General features: G+C 40.3%; 1 protein-coding gene across 1 annotated transcript in view; it reads left to right on the forward strand.

Moving 5' to 3' along the window:
* SETDB2 (SET domain bifurcated histone lysine methyltransferase 2) overlaps nucleotides 1–20,607 on the forward strand; it is a 64,356-nt gene that overhangs the window by 33,963 nt on the left and 9,786 nt on the right. Inside the window, exons 17-22 of the mRNA XM_070759620.1 lie at nucleotides 2,868–2,975; nucleotides 6,241–6,374; nucleotides 9,714–9,751; nucleotides 13,218–13,282; nucleotides 17,374–17,480; nucleotides 20,191–20,237. Coding sequence (XP_070615721.1) covers nucleotides 2,868–2,975; nucleotides 6,241–6,374; nucleotides 9,714–9,751; nucleotides 13,218–13,282; nucleotides 17,374–17,480; nucleotides 20,191–20,237 — 499 coding nt within the window. The remainder of the gene's footprint in view (nucleotides 1–2,867; nucleotides 2,976–6,240; nucleotides 6,375–9,713; nucleotides 9,752–13,217; nucleotides 13,283–17,373; nucleotides 17,481–20,190; nucleotides 20,238–20,607) is intronic.

Below are 20,607 nucleotides of genomic sequence, written 5' to 3' on the forward strand. Positions count from 1 at the left end.
TACTCTGAAGAAAAAAACCATATGGAAACAAGTTAGACTTTATAATACAGTGGTGCCTCTACCCAAGAACGCCTCTACTTAAGAACTTTTCTAGATAAGAACCAGGTGTTCAAGATTTTTTTGCCTCTTCTTAAGAACCATTTTCTACTTAAGAACCCAAACCTGGAAAAATTTCCCAGGAAATTTGAGAGTGGCATGAAGGCCCGCCCAGTTTCTTGCCATTCCCCCTTTAATCCCGGCCATCTTGGGCTTAAGGAGGCTTTGGCAGCCCAGAGCGAACGGAGCATTTTCCTTTCTCTGGGCGCTTGAAGAGGGAATAAACCACTTTGCTACGTTGATTCCCTCGCACTGCCTCCCACACACCTGGCACAAGGTTGCCACCCAAAGAGTCTGTGCGTGGAAAGGCAAAACGGGGTGCTTTGCCCCGGCCAGATCGACTCGACTTCAGCCAAACCAAGGAGTCACCACAGTGAAGGAAAGGCGCCAGCTACAAAGCGAGTGAGTGAGAGGAGAGGGGAGCCCTTCAGCCTGGGAAGGAAGAGGAAGCAGGTAGCAGCAGCAGCAGCCGCCTTTTGGTCAAAGGAGCGGGAGGTTCCCCCCTCTCGCCCACCTGGGTTTCTCTCTCTGGCGCAGTTTATGGGACGCAGCCTCGTGCCTGGTGTATGAGAGGCATGTGCTCCTCCTCGCCGCCTTAGAGTTCCTTTTTTTTTAACCCTTAAAGTTTTGGATTTTTTTCATTCCCCTCATTTCAGCTTCTTCCTTCAGCAGCGACTGCCCTCCTCCTCTTCTTCCTCTTTCTCCTCCCACCCAAATTCCGAGCTTTTATTTCTTTCCTAATGGGTTTGCATGCATTATTTCCTTTTACATTGATTCCTATGGGAAAAATTGCTTCTACTTACAAACTTTTCTACTTAAGAACCTGGTCAGGGAACAAATTAAGTTCTTAATTAGAGGTATACCAATGTACTGTGCATTTATCCTAAGCTTGGATAATGTTTATATTTTATATTCTGCTTTTTTTTAAATCCAGAAAGGCAGACATCTTCTTATGAGAGAATTGGAATTGCAGTCCTCACATTGGCAGAAGTAGGAGTGAGAGAATAGCACCAGGAAAGAAAAAATATATTCAATCTGTACTGCAGTTGGATTTAGAGCTCTTCCAAATTATTTTCAATTAAAGTGGTAAACTTATTATAGTTAGGTATAATGGAGTTTGAACTATTTTACTTGGGAATACCTCCTCCTTGGATTAATGGCATTCTATGGAAAGGTGAATAGAACAATAGTCATTCTGTAATTGGGCATGCCGTTTCCTCCAGTAACTGTTTTTGAGCACACCCAAAATATGTTTTCAAAATTCAAAACAGTGAATTGCTTAATACTTACCAGTATTGTTCTTTTGAGTAAGTTCTCTGCAGTTGCAGATCCTGCCTTCCATCTCCTCAGCAAGATATTGCTCAGAGGATCATTGCTGAACATGTTTTTCTCTGAATTAGTCAGCAGAAATGAGTGGAAGTTCTAAACACACATAAGAGACAGAGGGACAACACTGCATACTGTACAAAAGCTGCTTCTGCCAGCCCTAAGATTTTCATTAATGTTTCATACTACCTCCAAATTGTATTCTCAATGCTCTTGAATTCCCATTGGAGGACATGAAGGTGGTTACCTATATGCTAGTATTTAACTGCTATTCTTCATAATCTGGCTATATTTTATCTGCAAACTTACAAATTCATTATGTCAGAGTTGAAGCTGCACAGTATGAATATCTCTAGTTCTCGGCAATGGCTGTTTTGGGTGACATGACCTTATATTAAATGTCTTAGAAAGTTTTAACATGTTTCCTTAATAAAGTTTATTTGAGTTTTTTCAAGGAAACTGGGGCAGGTGTATGGGATAGGCAAAGCAGCTCCAGTGGTTAAGTGCTGAGTCTGTCATGTGCATCTCTATAACTGTCTGGTTTGATTCTGCAAGCCAACAAGACTGGCACAGACTTCAGAGGGTAATCAGAACTGTAGAAAAAACAACTGCTGCCAACCTGCCTTCCATTGAGGACCTATATACCGCATGAGTCAAAAAGAGGGCGGTGAAAATATTTACTGACCCCTCACATCCTGGACATAAACTGTTTCAACTCCTACCCTCAAAATGTCACTACAGAGCACCGCACACCAAGATAACTAAACTCAAGAACAGTTTTTTCCAAACGCCATCACTCTGCTAAACAAATACTGTAATTCCATTGACACTATCAAACTAATCACTAGGTCTGCACTACTATTACCACTAGTTTTTTCTCATCGGTCCTATCACCCATCTCCTTCCATGTATGACTATATGACTAACTTGTTGCTTGCATCCTTAAGATTTTTTATTAATATTGCTTCCTGATTGTTTATTTGACCCCTATGACAATCATTAAGTGTTGTACCTCATGATTCTTGACAAATGTATCTTTTCTTTTATGTACACTGAGAGCACATGTACCAAAGACAAATTCCTTCCTTCTATTCTATTCTTAATATGCTTCCTGATCATACAGGTTTAGGGACACTGATTCTTTTTTCCTATCATTTTGGTACATGCTTTTTTCATTCTTTTTTTTTTTAACTACTCATTTACCATTTTGCTGATGTCTTCCTTAACAACTCTTAGGATTCCTTCCCTATATTAGATATGAGACCATGGAGCACTAGAGTGCTAATGGTTATTTTTGTGGATGGGTAAACTGACAGAGGAAGTTGATAAAAGTTTGTAAATTTGTGAGGTAGACTGATCCCCAGCCAATTCTAGTCGCTATTTTTAATATTTTATTTTGTCATGTCCTCTTGCTTTAAATCTTACTTTTTAAATTTCATTTCTAGTTATTTTCTTCCGGATTTATGGAATCAGAAAAACAGAATCCTGAAGATCTTGATAAAAGGTTTGATGTGACTTCAGTAAGGAAAGAAATAAGGAGAGGAAGGAAGCTGGTAAGACATTTTTCATGTTTTAAAATTCTATATCAGAATTACTTAAAATAATTTATTTTCACATTAAGCATTTGGAATGTCCACTTTGGAGGCCTAAACATTGTAATATGAACCAATAGTCTATAGTTATTGTTATTGTGTTATTGATAGAATAACTTTTGATCCAACTGCTGTTTTTTCCTCCATTTTAAAACACAGAGAGTATAAAAAGGTTTGTGTGGGAGGGAAACTGACAGAAAAAAATGAGTATGAACAATTTCATCAGTTAACACCTCCCTGAAGAGGAGCAGTGTTATTTAACTGAACTAGAAAACACAAATTAAATTTAGAGAGCCCCAATTACATAGGCTGAAATCATGAGTAGCAATTAAACAAAAAAGTTTAACAGCCCCTTTCCAATAACAACTATTTGCTATCTGAAAGTGGTAAGGCAAATACATTTTCTTATTTAATCCATTTCAGGATTAAAGTAAATACAACTTTACTTCAGGATATTAGTAAATACAATTCCCATGTGGTTTCATATTCTTGTTACAAAGCAAAGATTACACTTTATTCTAAATGGTTGTCTGTTTCAAGCAACAGGCTGCTTTGCACAGACAGATAAACTCCATGGAAAGGGTATCTCATGCAGATTATTTTATTTGTCAGGCATTCTCAAAACAATAACTCACAGTCATTGAAGAGATTCTTCTGAGGTGCATATAATCTGTTCCCATTCATGTAGGTGAAACAAGGTAGTTTGTACCATGTTGATGGAGCAAGCTGCTCCTGGTAGGACTGTAATTCAAAAGGACCTGCTAGCCTACAAATAGCAAGTTTGCCCCATAGTCAATCAGAAGTCTGACTAAGGGGCCAGTCAGAAACACATATGTGGCCACACAACATAAGCTACGTTTCCCAGAAAGCAGTCCCTTGAGGAGGTAGTTCCTAATTGCTAAACTAACTACTTGCTCTAACCAGAACACTTCCTGCCTGGAATTATAAAATTTCCACTATTAACTAAAGTAAACAGAGGCATTGCATCAAACAGTGCAACAATGAGGTAGACTTGTGTCTTAGATTGAGGTTCAATCTTCAAATTCATTCTTCCTTCCTTTTTTTTTTCTTTTCGGCGGTGGGAGAAGAAAGTAGCTGGCACTATTGCTGGCCCTTAGACCTTTCAGTTTCGTTATCAAATCTGCGAGTTCTACAGCCATTATGGAATTGCAGAGTTCCAAGCTTGGTATGGTGTGACCTTATTGTGCTGATAGTTTCACCTTTCCCATGACAAAGCCAATGTAAATGTCACTCTCCTTGTCAAGATGTATCCCACAGCTGCTATTTTCTTTGTTGACATACCTAAGACATGCAGTTCTTTCTTCAGTGCAATGGAAGGTGAGGTGGAAATATACGTTCATTGCACATGGATGCTTTGGAGACAACTCAGGGAGGCACTTCATGTCTCGCAGTTTTGCTTCTGTTCTGGTGGAAGCAGAATGTCCCAATCTTTGGTGCCTTGGGAGACAGTGTGCACAGAAGGAGCCTCCCTTGGATCATTGCTATACCTATAATTATCCAAGGGAGGCTCCGTCTGTGCACAGTCTCCCAAAAACCCTAGAGGGTTGAACAGGCTGTTCACTGTTGACAGAACTCCTCTCCTTGTGAAGATGGTCTTCTTGGCTGAGGCTCTAAAAGTGAAGACAACCTTCTTCAAGTCCCAACACAGACCAAGACTATGTTGAAGAAGAGAGGCATCAGTGTCAAAATCAAGATCCTGTAGTCCCCTGGCATGGTCTTCAGGATTGAAGACTTCTAGCACTTCACTGTTGGATGCAATTTTGTACAGCCTGAGGTTTGCTACTGCTACTGGCATGTTCTTTTTAATAAGTCTACGGCTTCTGCTGGGGTAGGTACAGATTTTAGGCCATCATCAACATACAAGTCTCATTCCACAAAGCGTCTGGCATCTGCACCATATTTGGCTTCACCCACACAAGAAGTGTGTTGCAGGCCATCTTTAGCAATTGCAGGGGAAGAACCATTGCCATAAACCTGCACTCGTATTCTGCATTCTGTTGTCTGTTGATTGATCATCACTGAACCACAGGAAACATAGGTAGCTGTGATGATCTTCCCTGATGAGGAATGAGTAAAACATCTGCTGAATGTTGGTGTGATGATTGTGGCTTCCTTTCTGAAGCAGATGAACAAGCCAAGAGAGGCCTTGGAACTATACACTGGCATTGAAGACTATTCTTATCTGACTTGGTTTTTGTGGCTGGTACACTCCAAAGAATGGCAGATACCAGCATTCTTCATCTTTCCCCATGAGTGGGGCAAGCTCAGCATTTCCAATCTGGACCATCTTATTTATTTATTTTATTTATTTATTGGATTTGTATGCCGCCCCTCTCCATAGACTCGTCCATGAACTCCACTAGGTGAGATTTGATTTTGGGCTTCCTGTTCAGGATTCACCTCAGACTGATGAGGCGAGAGAGAGCTTGCCCATGGTTGTTCAGCCTGGGTATTTGAAAGGGTAGTGGGGTTACCCAGCTCATAGTGGCTTCCTGCTGAAGTTCCTTATTCATAAGCTGCAGAAATTCCTTGTCCTCTATTGACAAGGCTGAGGGATTGTCTTCTTTGCTTGTCTGGAACACTGTTACTCCTAAAACAGGATTGTTCATCGAAAGTGTGAAGTGTTCTTGGTATGGTTTCAAGTGGGTTGCTCTCTCATTACTGAGAATGGAGGTCACAAAGACATTCGTCTGGGTTGGGACCTGCGGCCAATTGACACCAACCACTCCTGAGATGCCCCACCTGAGTCTTGAGGGCTAATGAGGAGCCTATTGGGTCTCTGATCACTTCATGGCACGTGAAAGCATCAGGGGCATCCATTCCCAACAAGAGCAGGATTTCTGCTTCAGGATCTAGAGCAGGAAAGTGATTAGACATGTGCTTCAGGTGAGATGCTTGCTACCTCTGGTGGTGAAATCTGACTGTGAGTGTGTGGTAAGACATCCTATTCTAGCAGTAAGAACCGTGAACTCCCATCTAACAATACTATGCAGAGTCTAGTGACACTTTCCTCCCCACCATGTACTGTGGCCCAGTGCACATTGATATTGTGAAGTCCGTTTCCTCACTTGGACATTGAAGAATGCTGATCTGGGTAATGAGTGATTGCTTTGTGTATCCACTATTACGTACATCTTCATTGCTTCTTCTCGGCGTCTGTTGTTACCTGTATTTTAAAAAGTGGTTTTGATTTGTTTCCATACAGCGCTGCAGTTACTGTGAGAAGAGGGGGGCAACCATTGGCTGCGAAGTTGGACGCTGCCACAAAAGTTACCATTATTCTTGTGCTTTGAGAGCTGATGCTTCAATGGATACAGATGAAGAGCAAGGACGCTACCGGTATATAGTTAGATGTTTTCTAAAACCCATTTTAAGATGCTTTTCAAGAGAATCCTATATAACTTATTTATGTTTTGAAATTATTTGAATGGCAAAAAAGAAAGACTTTATCTAATGGGTTTATATTACCCACAAACTGAAATGTCTCAGAATATCTTAGCCTTGAAAATGAGTAAAAAAAATTCTCTGTACAATCAGAAGCTGACCCACTATAATCTTCCATTTTTTTATAAAGTTATTTGTTCCAGCTATTGAATTTAGCAACAAGATGGAAAAATCAAAACATTTTATTATCTTCAATGCTTAGAAATACAAAAAGGACTATAGGTCTGTATGCTATACAAGAAGAAGTACTCAGTATACAGTTGAGAGGAGAAATATTGCAATATCATTCATGTTTTCCCTTAAGTTTGGGATTACTAGGATATTAGTAAGAAAAGACTACTGAATTATCAAGATGCCTTCGGAGATTTTGAAATCTATGTTAGTTCTGAATACAGTAATCCCTCGCTACTTCACGGTTCATCTTTCATGGATTTGCTAGTTCACAGGTTTTCAAAGGGGGCTTAAATCCATTGAAAATTTTAAATCCATTAAAAATTCATAAAATTCTTCTACAGTACTTCTGTACTATATTAAAGAAACTGGTAGGATATCACATGTAGTTCCAGCTGAGAAACATTACAGAATGACTCTTTAATGCAAAGGGTGGGTTTTAAAAGTCTAAATACTCGTTAAATACATTAAAAAATTATGTTTCCTCTACTTCACGGAAATTCATTTTTCACGGGTGGTCTTGGAATGCATCCCCCGCGAAAAACGAGGGATCACTGTATATATATTCTTTAGGCTGGGATGAAGCTGGCTTTTTGTAGCTGCCAAAAATGAATCCAGAGTGTGAGAACTTCTAAGATAGTCCAGTATGAGAAGTTGGGATTGATTATTCAATCCCAGTACAGTACAGTCAATGCAGGTGGGCTTCCATAATAGATGTCTACTCCCCAGGACTCGAGGAGGACCCATAGTGACTCATAGAAAAAAGGAAATACTTGATAAATAGAATTGCATTTATCTACTGAAAATAATTGAGATGTAATTAAATTTTATTTCTATTCAAAGACCAATTCAAAATATTGAACAGACTGTAATTAAATCATAACGAACAAATATAAGTGGTGAAGGATAAAGAAATAAAAAAACTGATCAAAAAGTGTATTACATTAAATGACGCAGTCTGTAAATCAGCAACACATAGCTATTTCCAGGCAGCACATTCAGAAATAGCAATATCAGTAGAACAGAATTTAACATCCATCTGCAGATTTCCAGGAAATAAATCAGCCAGTAGAAAAGTACATTCTCCTCATCTGACCTACAAGGATGGTTAGATCTCAAAAGCATTATTAAATCAGCCCAGTGAAATGGGAAGTACTGTGAAATGTGCATGGCTCAGGTTCTTTTGAAGTGGATATTTAGTATATCTTGCCTCAATAAGCATTGGTAGGAAGGTATCAAATCTGGTTAAAGAGAGGTTTCTTGGCATGACACACATATATTAATAAAGAAGCTAAGATAAAAAGTATTCTGGTCAGACATTCATTATAACAATAGGAAATGGAGATGAGCATTGATTTACCATAACTTCAGAAAAGTATTATCTGTCCCAAATAGGATATTTAAGATTTAATTCTGTGTCTTTTCTTAGGATGATGAATTTTTCTACCTGGCTGAGAAGGATTTGCAATCCTCCACTGAAATGTCCATAGAAATAAATTTCAATTTCATTCAGAAATAAGAGTTTGAGAGACACTGGGGAACCAGAATTCTTCTTATAAATATACAGGATATCATTTCTAAGGGTCATAAATCTTTGTATTTAGAAATAAAATAAACACCATATTTTTCAGAGTATAAGACACACCGGAATATAATATGCACCTTAGTTTTGAGGGAGGAAAACAAGGAAAAAAGGCCTCTGCCTCACTGCAATTTGCCTGATATACACTGTTTGCTGTGTATTTCTGTGCATGTTTGCCAGACCCATAGTCCTCAGAGAGGGGCAGCATACAAATCCAATTAGATGGATGGATGGACGGATGGACGGACGGACGGACGGACGGACAGACAGACGATGATAGATAGATAGATAGATAGATAGATAGATAGATAGATAGATAGATAGATAGATAGATAGATAGATAGATAGATAGATAGCAAAGAATTGGAGAAATGTACATTATGGCAGGATATTAATGCCAGAAGGTTTTCTTTAATGTCCTCTCAATTATTTCAATAGATCTACTCCAAACATGACTAAGTCAGGGTACCTCAGCTGCTTTATTTTAATATTAAACAGGACACCATTACGTTTCAGATTATAATTTTACAGATCTTTAAAATTGATGTGGCTTTCTGGAAGTATTCTCTTCTATTTAAAAGAAGATACAATAGGACTGGGCCTCTTCAGATCAAACATTTATTTTAAAAAGCTTCTTCATTTTGTTAAGTTGTCTAGAATAATAATAAAGCACTCTTTAAAAAGATAAGTCTAATAATTTGAACATTCTATAGACATATATAGTTATTGACTTACCTCTTTATATCCAGATTCAGCAGTCCAACATTGCCAGCAGTCCACTTCCAACCAATTTTCTTCCTTTCAACTAGTTTCACTTTCAGTTCTAGCTCCTGGCCTGTGCTGAATCAGCTGTGTGTCAGGAGGCTTATAATCATTTGCTTCTGCTAATCAGGCTCTGCCTGTTTGCTGCAAAGATGTAAATTGCTGGGAGGCAAAGACCAAATGGTGGGAGTGGCTGGGTGGGGCTACATTCGGTGAATAAGATGCAGTGAAGTTTTTCACCCTCTTTTGGGGGATTAAAGGGTACATCTTATACTCTGAAAAATATGGTAGTCCTATGTTTGTAGTGTTAACAGCTTTAATTTGTTCCTTTCACAACAAAAAACAATAGAGGTATGATTCCAAGTTTTTAAAGGGCCTCACTTGCTTTTTATACCTTTTCCAGCAGTATCTCCCAGCAGTAATTACAACAATAAAAGCCACTACTTCTCTTGGCATAACCTACAACCAGTTTTTCCTCCCTGCAATGAGCAGAGGTCTTGAAAGTTCCTCCTTGAGCTTAGTAACATTGTAGAAAGGATATAATGTAGACATCCTCAACTAGTAGGATTGGAATGCGTTATTCTTCTGGTGTGAACACGGATTGTCATCTACTTATTTATATTTACAAAAATATTTAACCCTTTTATTCATCTTTGCTAAGCCATTATAAAAATGAAAATATTTGCTTCTATAAGTTTCTTTTTCTGTTCCTCTATTAGCCTGCTCTGCTCAACCCACAAGAGATCCCGTGCTGATGGTATGTGCTTAGGGAATTTATTCAAATCTGCTTCTGCCTTCACAAGGGTTTGCAAGTGCATTTTAGAAAAATACAGCCATTGTTGTAACACTCCTTGTTACTCTTCCATGAAAACGACCAGGTGGTTTTTAGGTGGTGGTAGTTTGAATATGAACTTAATTTCTTTATTTCTTCAATCACAGTTGTATAGCTGCCAATCATAGACAGTGAGTCTGTGCAACATACAAAGTTACAATTAAGTAATCCTAACCCTAACCATTAAAACAGTGAAGTTAAATTAAGATTTTTTAAAATGGCAGGAAAATAAATGGAGAGTATTACTCTCATACAACCATCTAACAATCTGGCAAAATCAATACAACACAGCAAAGAAGTTTACTATGCTGGATTTCTTATTTCGTGATTTCGTTTGCTGTGTTGTATTGCTAATATTATTGATTTATATTATTATTATTATTATTATTATTATCATTATTATTATTATCATTATTATTATTTTCACAAAAAATGGTAATACACAGCAAACAAGATTTATATGCTGGATTTCGTATCACAATGTCACAAGTCGAAGACTTCCCAAGCGTATAGGACTGTGTGAGATATTTTCGTATGATGTGCGCAGATCCAAGTACTGAGAGATTGTGATTTTATCAATGTTTATTGTTTTCAAATGCCAGCTGAGGTCATTGGGCACAGCAACCAGGTGCTGATTACCATTGGGACCACCTGTGCTGGTTTATGCCAGAGTCATTGTAGTTCGATTTTAAGATCTCAATATCTGCTAAGATTTTCTTGTTTTTCATCAATTTGGTTGTCACCTGGTATGGTGACATCAATGATCCACACATTTTTCTTTTTCACAACTGTGTTCTAAAACCTTGTCAGTTCAAAAGTCCCAAAGTATTTTGGCATGTTTATTATTATTATTATTATTATTATTATTATTATTATTATTATTATTCCCCAATCTTCTCTAAATGACTCCATATACAGTGGTACCTCAAGATACGAACCCCTCGTCTTACGAACAACTCGTGATACGAACCCGGGGTTCAGAAAAATTTTGCCTCTTCTTACGAACTTTTTTCGAGTTACGAACCAGCGTTTGGAGACTGCTGGGAAGCCGCACGGCTGTTTTAAAAGGTGACGGCCGGGCGGCGGGGCTTCGTAAGTTCGTAAGAAGAGGAAAAATTTTTCTGAACCCCGGGTTCGGTTCGGGAGGTTGCTGGGAAGCCCCTCAGCCCGGCTGTCACCTTTTAAAACAGCCGCGCGGCTTCCCAGCTGTCTCCGAACGCCGAACGCGGAAGTTCAGGTTTGGCGTTCGGCTTCGGGAGACAGCTGGGAAGCCGCACGGCTGTTTTAAAAGGTGATGGCCGGGCGGCGGGGCTTCGTAAGTTCGTAAGAAGAGGAAAAATTTTTCTGAACCCCGGGTTCGGTTCGGGAGGTTGCTGGGAAGCCCCTCAGCCCGGCTGTCACCTTTTAAAACAGCCGCGCGGCTTCCCAGCTGTCTCCGAACGCCGAACGCGGAAGTTCAGGTTTGGCGTTCGGCTTCGGGAGACAGCTGGGAAGCCGCGCGGCTGTTTTAAAAGGTCACAGCCGGGCTGGGGGGCTTCCCAGCACCCCCCCGAACCCTGAACTTTTGCCGAACTTCCGGGTTCAGGGTTCGAGGGGTGCTGGGAAGCCCCCCAGCCCGGCTGTGACCTTTTAAAACAGCCGCGCGGCTTCCCAGTTGTCTCCGAACACCGAACGCGGAAGTTCGGGTTTGGCGTTCGGCTTCGGGAGACAGCTGGGAAGCCGCGCAGCTGTTTTAAAAGGTCACAGCCGGGCTGGGGGGCTTCCCAGCAACCTCCCGAACCCCGAACATTTGCCGAACTTCCGGGTTCAGGGTTCAGGGGGCTTCTGGGAAGCCCCCCAGCCCGGCTGTGACCTTTTAAAACAGCCGCGCGGCTTCCCAGCTGTTTCTGAACATCGAACGCGGAAGTTCAGATTTGGCGTTCGGCTTCGGGAGACAGCTGGGAAGCCGCGCGGCTGTTTTAAAAGGTCACAGCCGGGCTGGGGGGCTTCCCAGCACTCCCCCGAACCCCGAACTTTTGCCGAACTTCCGGGTTCGGGGTTCGGGAGGTTGCTGGGAAGCCCCCCAGCCCGGCTGTGACCTTTTAAAACAGCCGTGCGGCTTCCCAGTTGTCTCCGAACGCCGAACGTGGAAGTTCGGGTTTGGCGTTCGGCTTCGGGAGACAGCTGGGAAGCCGCGCGGCTGTTTTAAAAGGTCTCAGCCGGGCTGGGGGGCTTCCCAGCAACCTCCCGAACCCCGAACATTTGCCGAACTTCCGGGTTCAGGGTTCGGGGGGTTCTGGGAAGCCCCCTAGCCCGGCTGTGACCTTTTAAAATAGCCGCGCGGCTTCCCAGCAGTCGCCAAACGCCATTTTGGGGGGTGGGGGTTTGGTTGCACGGATTAATTGACTTTACATTGTTTCCTATGGGAAACAATGTTTCATCTTACAAACCTTTCGTCTTACGAACCTCCCCCTGGAACCAGTTAGGTTCGTAAGACGAGGTATGACTGTATTTATTGTTCATATATAATATAGGAAGCTCTGGAGATCTCCCTCCTAATTCTTTAGAGCAGGGCCTGGACATCTAACTAAGTCCTGACTGAAACCATTATTGACAGCAGTAATGGGCCACTGCCGGTATGACTGGGATCGCCGATTAGTTAGTAAAAACGGCAATGGGTGCGCAGTTGCATGCCCCCGACGCATCCCCGTGCCCCCCTGCACAAAATGTGGCTGCTGCGCATACGCAGTAAGTGAAATCTCATGCAAGTATGCTCACACGCACAAGATTTGGGGAATTTTGGGGTGTTTTTTGCTTCTGTGCATCCATGGAAGCAAAGAAATCGGCGAAAATTTGCCAAAATCTCACACGTACGAGTGTTCTGGTGCAAGATTTCGCTTCTCTGTGCATGCGCAGAAGCCGAATCTCATGCTGGGGGGGGAGCACACCTGTGCCAGGCGCTCATGCCCACTGCCAGGAGCATACTGGTAGTGCCAGCAGCAGGAAGCCCATCAGTGATTGACAGCAGTTGATGTTTGTGACTTTTGGTAATACCAACCATGCCCGTTTACATTTATTTTTATCCTAATATTTTAGATTTTCATTCTGTTTACACATATTGAAAACTATTTTTTGCCTGATTTCATAGATAATATAAGTTGCAGGTACTCTCTTGACTTCTTAATTGAATCCCTTTTTCCAGGCCTCAAGCAATCGTTTTGGGGAAAATGTTTGTCAAGGGCGCCATCACAACTTTAACAAACATAATTCCAATGTGTTTACATCAGTTAGAACTTAATTTAAGAGTTAAGTTCCTGAGATCTCATGAATCCTCTGGGAATTTTTTCTGGTATTTGTCTTGTAATGTTATAAGAGGTTGTGTGATCAAATATCTTGTTACTTTATTTTCTAGATGAAGACTATGAGACAGAAATTTCCCCGTTCATACCAAAATCTTCCTCCACTACTAACAAAATGGTAATGAAGTTGCCTTTTTGGTGTCTCAGACATTTCTAAAACTTTTAGGAGGCCATACTTCTTCATCACCTTCCATTGTGACTTAGGCATACATTGCCTCACCTGGTAGGGGCAGTTTCTTGGAGCATCTCAAATACATTTTGTTTTTATTTTGACCTGTATCATTTTATGACTGATAACTGCCACTGCTGCTACATCTCTAGAGACTGATACTCTTGTTGAACATAGAACTATTAAGCATACTACTAGACACACACCCATTAAATGCTGTTTGATCATTTCTTTTTTGTTTATGGATTTTTGAGAAAAGATTGTCTTTTCCAGTTAATCTAAGAAACAGGTGGATGATGCATTTCAGCCCCTATTTCCATGGTCGCCCCAGCCCAGTTCCATCAAGTTTCTTCATCACATTTCTTGCTGTTGTATGCAGGGAAACAAAAGTAGAACTAGGGCTTCTGGTTGATGTCGCTTGAGACAAATGCAGGAAATGGACCTCTCCTTTCCCTGCATTGACTTCTGTTTGCGGGATCCAAGAGGAGCCTAAGCCACTCTGTAGCAGAAGTTGAGGTTGAGTCACAGCTCTCCTTTCTGACCCAGGGTTTACTTTCCCTCTCAATAATGGAAGGAACGAAGAGGCTGCCTAAAGATGGCTGCTACAAAGCTGGTACAACCGATAATTATCTAAGATGGTGCTGGAGTGAAGAAGGTGAACAGTGAGTGGAACTAGGAAAAAGGATTTTTCTTCTACCTAAATTTTAACCCCAACAAGCAATCCAGAATAATTGGCTCAGAATTAGCTGTTTAAGTGGTGGCTAGGCTTTCAGAGAAACTACCAGGTGAACAAAAGTGAAGGGGGCTTGAGTGGAAATAATAAACTTTGGAACTTTGAAATACAGAGAAAATTGAACCCTAAAGCTGGGAAGATGTGGTACTGTATTTTTTTTATGATGGACTCATTTAAAACTTACTCCATTTTTTATAACTTTGTTATAATTAAAAATATACTAGAAATGTGGCTATACAGTGGTACCTCTACTTAAGAACTTAATTTGTTCCATGACCAGGTTCTTAAGTAGAAACGTTTGTAAGTAGCAGCAATATTTCCCACAGGAATCAATGTTAAAGGAAATAATGTGTGCAAATCCATTAGGAAAGAAATAAAAGCTTGGAATTTGGGTGGGAGGAGGAAGAGGAAAAAGAGGAAGAGGACAGTCACTGCCGAAGGAAGAAGTTGAGGTGAGGGGAATCAAAAAAATCCAAAACTTTAAGCCTTAAAAGAAGGACTCCAAGGTGGCGAGGAGGAGCACACACCTCCCATACACCAGGTGCAAGGCTGTCTCCCATACATTGCACCAGAGAGAGAAACCCAGGCGGGCTGAAAGGCGGCTGCTGCTGCTAACTACTTCCTCTTCCTTCCCATGCTGAAGGGCTCCCTTCTCTTGCTCACTTGCTTTGTAGCCGGCGCCTTTCCTTCACTGTGGTGACTCCTAGGTTTGGCTGAAGCCGAGTTGATTTGACCAGGGCAAAGCACCCCGTTTTGCCTTTCTTTCCCAGACACTCTCGGAGGCAACCTCATGCCGGGCATGTGGGAGGCAGCGCAAGGGAATCTCCACAGTGAAGTGGTTTATTCCCTCTCCAAGCGCCCAGAGAAAGGAAAATGCTTTGTTTGCTCTTGGCTGCCAAAGCCTCCTTAAGTGCCACCGAAAGGCTCCTCTGGCAGCCCAGAAAAGCCCGAGATGGCCGGGATTAAAGGGAATGGCAGGAAACTGGCGAGGCCTTCGTGCCACGCTCAAATTTCCTGGGAAATTTTTCCGGGCTCAGGTTCTTAAGTAGAAAATGGTTCTTAAGAAGAGGCAAAAAAATCTTGAACACCCAGTTCTTATCTAGAAAAGTTCTTAAATAGAGGGGTTCTTATGTAAGAATAAGAAACAATATTTTTGGAATGTGAAGATGATACAGTGGGTACGGAAAGTATTCAGATCCCTTTAAATTTCTCACTCTTTGTTTCATTGCAGCCATTTGGTAAAAGCAAAAAAGTTCATTGTTTCTCATTAATGTACACTCAGCACCAGTGTTCCCTCTATTTTTTTTTTTGTGGGGGGGCAGAAAAGTATAGTGTCTGAGCAGCAGTCCCTTCTGGACTGGGCAGCACAGAAATAATAAATAAATAAACAAACAAACAAACAAAAAAACCCACCCTGTTTTGCCTCAGAGAATTTCAAAATAAAATACTTACTGTGTGTCTATAACAGTGAGCTCATAATAGGGCAACTCTATCAATATCAAAATGCCACTTAAATAGTTGAGCTAGTTTCAAACTAGATTTTGATTTTCTTTCTCTCTTCCTTACTTCCATTCTTTTTCTTTTTCTTTTCCTTCCTGTCTTTTTTCTATCTGTTTCTCTCTCTTCCTCTCTCTCTCCTTCCCTCTCACTCTTTCCCTCTCGGCTTCTGGGCAGGTTTGGAAAACTCTGAGTTGATGATGATCTTTAAGTGAGCGATTACTCACTGCTCAGCTTAGAGGGAACTATGCTCAGCACCCCATCTTGACAGGAAAAAACAGAACAACAGTGTATAGATATTTTTGCAAATTTATTTTAAAAAGATAAATTGAAATATCACAGGTCATAAGTATTAAGACACTCCAGATGATGAGTGGGTGGGTACACACAGCGCAAAATTCAGCTTCTGCCAAATCTCATGCTCTTCGGAGAAGGGTGACATACAAATCTAATAAATAAATAAATTGCTGGGGTTTGCATTTATTTTGCTTCCACACATGCAGGGAAGCAGAAAAACACCTAAAAGTGAAATATCACATGCAAGAGCGTCCTTGTGAGATTTTTGCAGAGGCCAAATCTCACACCAACATTATTATTATTATTATTATTATTATTATTATTATTATTATTATTATTATTATTTAGATTTGTATGCAGCCCCACTCCGCAGACTTGGAGTGTCTGCCCGCCGGTCAGCTGGAGCTTCCCGCAAAGTTCCATTTTTCCAACCGGGACTGCGCAGCCAACTGTATCAGCTGCAGCCTACTACTGGTTATATTGTTTCACTGGCTGTTTTATAGAATTCTACTGGAAAGCTGTCTGGTTCTGTTTATGAATGGCATTTTTTATTTCTTTCAGAATCATTTCTTTGTTCAACTTTTGTTTATCCTCTCATTTGTTTATCCTCTTCATTTATAGGCAGAATAGTTTTCTGTTGAAGATATTCATTAATTTTATCTATCCCTATTTCATCTTGTTTCATAGTTTTTCAAAAAATTCAGCTACTTTCTCTTTTATTTTTTCTTCATTATTTTGTTAATTTCCTAATTTATCTTTTTGTTGGTGGATCAGTACTCCCTTTCTCTTTTTTAATTTTATATGCGAACCACCTGCCTGGTTCGCATTTTCAAAATATGACTGTTTCATAAATTTGAGATTCCTAGCGTATTTCATTTGGTCTATTAGATCAGTTTATGTTTAGATGTTGCTAGTGCCTCTTCTATCGCTGCATCTCCTGGTTTTCCCTGAGCCTTACTTTCTAGTTTACTTTCTAGTTTAATTTCTTGTAGTGTATTATTATATTGCTGCATTCTTTCTTTATTTTTCTTTTGTGGTATAGGATATTATTATACCCGTGTCTCAAAGGTTTTGTATGGTAGTATGTTGTTTTTTGTTTTCTTCTACGAATAATCCCAGTTCTTTTCTATCATATGTATATGTTGGCTGTCTTGTACTAATTGTGTATTAAATGTCCATCTTCTGTTATGTTGTTTTGTGTTTTCTATGCTATCTTAAAGGGATTATGGTAACAGCCCCTTTACAATAACAACTATTTGCTGTCTGAAAATGGTAAGGAAAATATTTTTTCTTATTTAATCCATTTCCGGTCAGAATATTGGTAAATAGAATTCCCATGTGATTTCATATTCTTGTTACAAAGCAGAAATTACACTTTATTCTAAATGGTTTAGTTTAAACAGGATCACAGCACAGAAGCCAGGCTGTGTGATGGAGAAGTAAATGGGTGTAATGACATTCCTAGTTTTATAAACTGCAGTTTTAAAAGTGGTTTTGATTTGTTTCCATACAGCTGTGTGATGGATGTCAGAAGAAGGGGGCAACCATTGACTGCAAGATCAATACCTGTGATAGCAGTTTCCATTATGGTGCTTCAATGGAAACAGATGAAGAGCAACGGTATATAATCGGATGTTTTATAAAACCTATTTGAAGATACTTTTCAAGAGAATCCTATATAATTTATTTATGTTTTGAAATTATCTGACTGGCAAAAATAGAAAGCAAAAAAGTGCCTTTATCTAATGGGTGTACATTACCCCCAAATCCAAATGTCTCAGAATATCTTAGCCTTGAAAGCCAAATAAAAAAATTGTTCTTGGCAATAAAGTCAGAAGCCAACCCACCATAATCTTCCATTTTTAAAAAGCTATTTTTAGCTTTTTCACCTATTGAATTCAGCAACAAGATGGCAAAATCAAGACATTTTATTATCTACAATGCTTAGAAATACAAGAAGGATTATATGTCTGTATACTATAGAACAGTGTTTTTCAACCAGTGTGCCACGGCACACTAGTGTGCCGTGGAACATGGTCAGGTGTGCTGCGAAGCGAAGAGCAAAAAGTTGCGACACTGGAAGCTGAGCTTCCTTCTTCACGTCTTCCTTCTTTGTCTTCCTTCTTCATAGCAAGTGAGCTTTGGGACCCAGCGAGAGGGTGCCAGCAGCGGGAGCAGGAGGGTGCCGGCAGCAGCGGCAGTGAGAAGTAGTTGGGTGGCAGCTGCAAGCAGGAGCTCCAGGACTGAGGCATCGGCAGCTGCAGCGCCCTGCCTGGCTGGAGCTTCCCTCGCGGCGATGGCAAGTGAGATTTGAAGCCTGGCAGGAGGGCAAACGGGAGCAGGAGGGCACTGGCAGCAGAAAGAGAGAGCAAGAAAGGATGAGAGAGAGAGGGAAAGCAAGAGAGAGAGAGAGAGAGAGAAAGAAAGCAAGAGAGAAAGGGAAAGAAAGCAGGAGAAAGAAAGAGAGAGAGAGAAGGAAAGCAAGAGAGAGAAAGAAAAAGAAAGAAAGAAAGAAAGAAAAAGCGGAGAGAAAGAGAGAGAGAGAAAGAAAGAGAGAGAGAGAGAAAGAAAGAAAGAAAGAGAGAGATGAAGCAAGAGAGATAGAAAGAAAGAAAGAGAGAGAGAAAGAAAGCAGGAGGGAAAGAAAGAGAGAGAGAAGGAAAGCAAGAGAGAGAAAGAAAGAAAAAGAAAGCAAGAGAGAGAGGAAGGGAGAGAAAAGGAGAGGAAGGGAGGGAGAGAGAAATGAGAGCAAAAGGGGGAGAAAAAAGAGAAATGAGAAAATGATTGAGGCAGAGAATGAGAGGAAAAAGAGAGAGAAGTGACTCTTGATTTAAAGCATATGATAAAAAGCACCCAAAGAATAAGAGAGAAAAAGCTCCAGCCCTCACCTTGTTTTGGAAATGGTTCAAAAGTGTGTATACACACACACACGTACACACACACACAAGTGGGGAAGGAGACAGAGATGGAAAAAGAGAGGAGAGTATCTTAGAGTGTCATTTTGTGTCGTTTTGGTTGGTGGTGTTCCGCGGCTCAAAAAAAGGTTGAAAATCAATTCTATAGAAGAATAAGTACTCAATAATCAGAGTTGAGGGGGTAATATGGCTATATCATTCATGTTTTCCCTTAAGTTTGGGATTGCTAGGATTCTGGCAGGAAGAGACTACTGAATGATCAAGATGCCTTCTGAAATATTTTGAAATCTGTAGTTTTGAATATGTATTTTGTAGGATGAATAGTGATGTGCTGCCATCTGCTGGCGCTCATGGTGTTATCCGTGTTTGCACGCATGCATTTGCACGAGATTTGGCAACCAGAATCTTGCGCAAGGGTCTCCGCCAGTGTTCCCTCTAATTTTGGGGGGGGGGGGGGGTTCGGCAGAAAAGTATAGTGTCTGAGTGGCAGTCCCTTCGGGACTGGGCGGCACAGAAATATTAAATAAATAAACAAACAAACAAACAAACAAAAAACCCACCCTGTTTTGCCTCAGAGAATTTCAAAATAAAATACTGTACTGTGTGTCTATAACAGTGAGCTCATAATAGGGCAACTCTATCAATATCAAAATGCCACTTAAATAGTTGAGCTAGTTTCAAACTAGATTTTGATTTTCTTTCTCTCTTCCTTACTCCCATTCTTTTTCTTTCTCTTTTCCTTCCTCTCTTTTTTCTATCTGTTTCTCTCTCTTCCTCTCTTCCTCTCTCTCTCCTTCCCTCTCACTCTTTCCCTCTCGGCTTCTGGGCAGGTTTGGAAAACTCTGAGTTGATGATGATTTTTAAGTGAGCGATTGCTCACTGCTCAGCTTGGAGGGAACTATGGTCTCCGCACGAGAGGGTTGGGTGATGTGGGCTTTTTTTGTTGTTCCGCGCATGTGTGGAAACAAAAAAGCCCCCAAATCGCCCATGCTGACCTACCGTTATTCTAATTTTTTCAGTTTTAACCTGTAGAGTTAACAGCTTTGATTTGTTCTTTTCACAGTAAAAATGATAGAGGTATGATTCCAATGATGGAGGTATGATTCCAAGTTTTTAAAGGGCTTCAACACAAAAAAGCTACTACTTTTCTTTTGGCATAACCAACAATCAGTTTTTCCTCTGTGCAATGAGAATAAGCTCTTGAAAGTTCCTCCTTTAGCCTATTAACATTGTAGAAAGGATATAATGCAGACATCCTCAACTAGTAGGATAGGAATGTGTTATTCTGGTGTGAATATCTGCTTATTCATTTATTTACAAAAAATGCTTAATTTTTTCATTTGTCTTTGCTAAATCTTTAAAAAAATAAAATATTTGCTCCTATTAGTTTATTTCTTTTTCTGTTCTTCTATTAGCCTGCTATGCTCAAACCAGATTCCAGCCAAGACATCCTGTCTGGATGGTATGTACTTAGGGAATTTGTTCAAATCTGTTTCTGTCTTCATGAAGGTTCTAAAGTACATTTTAGAAAAATATAGTCATTGTTTCAACACTCCTTGCCACTCTTCCACAAAAATGACCAGGTGGTTTTTAGGTAGTGATGGTTTGAATATGAGCTTAATTTCTTTATTTCTTTAATCACATTTCTACAGCTGCCAATCTTAGACAGTGAGTCTGGGCAATATACATAGTTAAAATCAACTATTTAAAACCATTTAAAAAATAAAGTTGAATTGATTTTAGAAATGGCAGAAAAATATATGGAGAGTATTACTCTCTTACAACCATCTAACGGTCTGGCATAATTAATACTAATAATATTAATAATAATA

Source organism: Erythrolamprus reginae, chromosome 1 (genome assembly GCF_031021105.1).
Source record: "Erythrolamprus reginae isolate rEryReg1 chromosome 1, rEryReg1.hap1, whole genome shotgun sequence".
Classification (NCBI taxonomy): domain Eukaryota; kingdom Metazoa; phylum Chordata; class Lepidosauria; order Squamata; family Dipsadidae; genus Erythrolamprus; species Erythrolamprus reginae.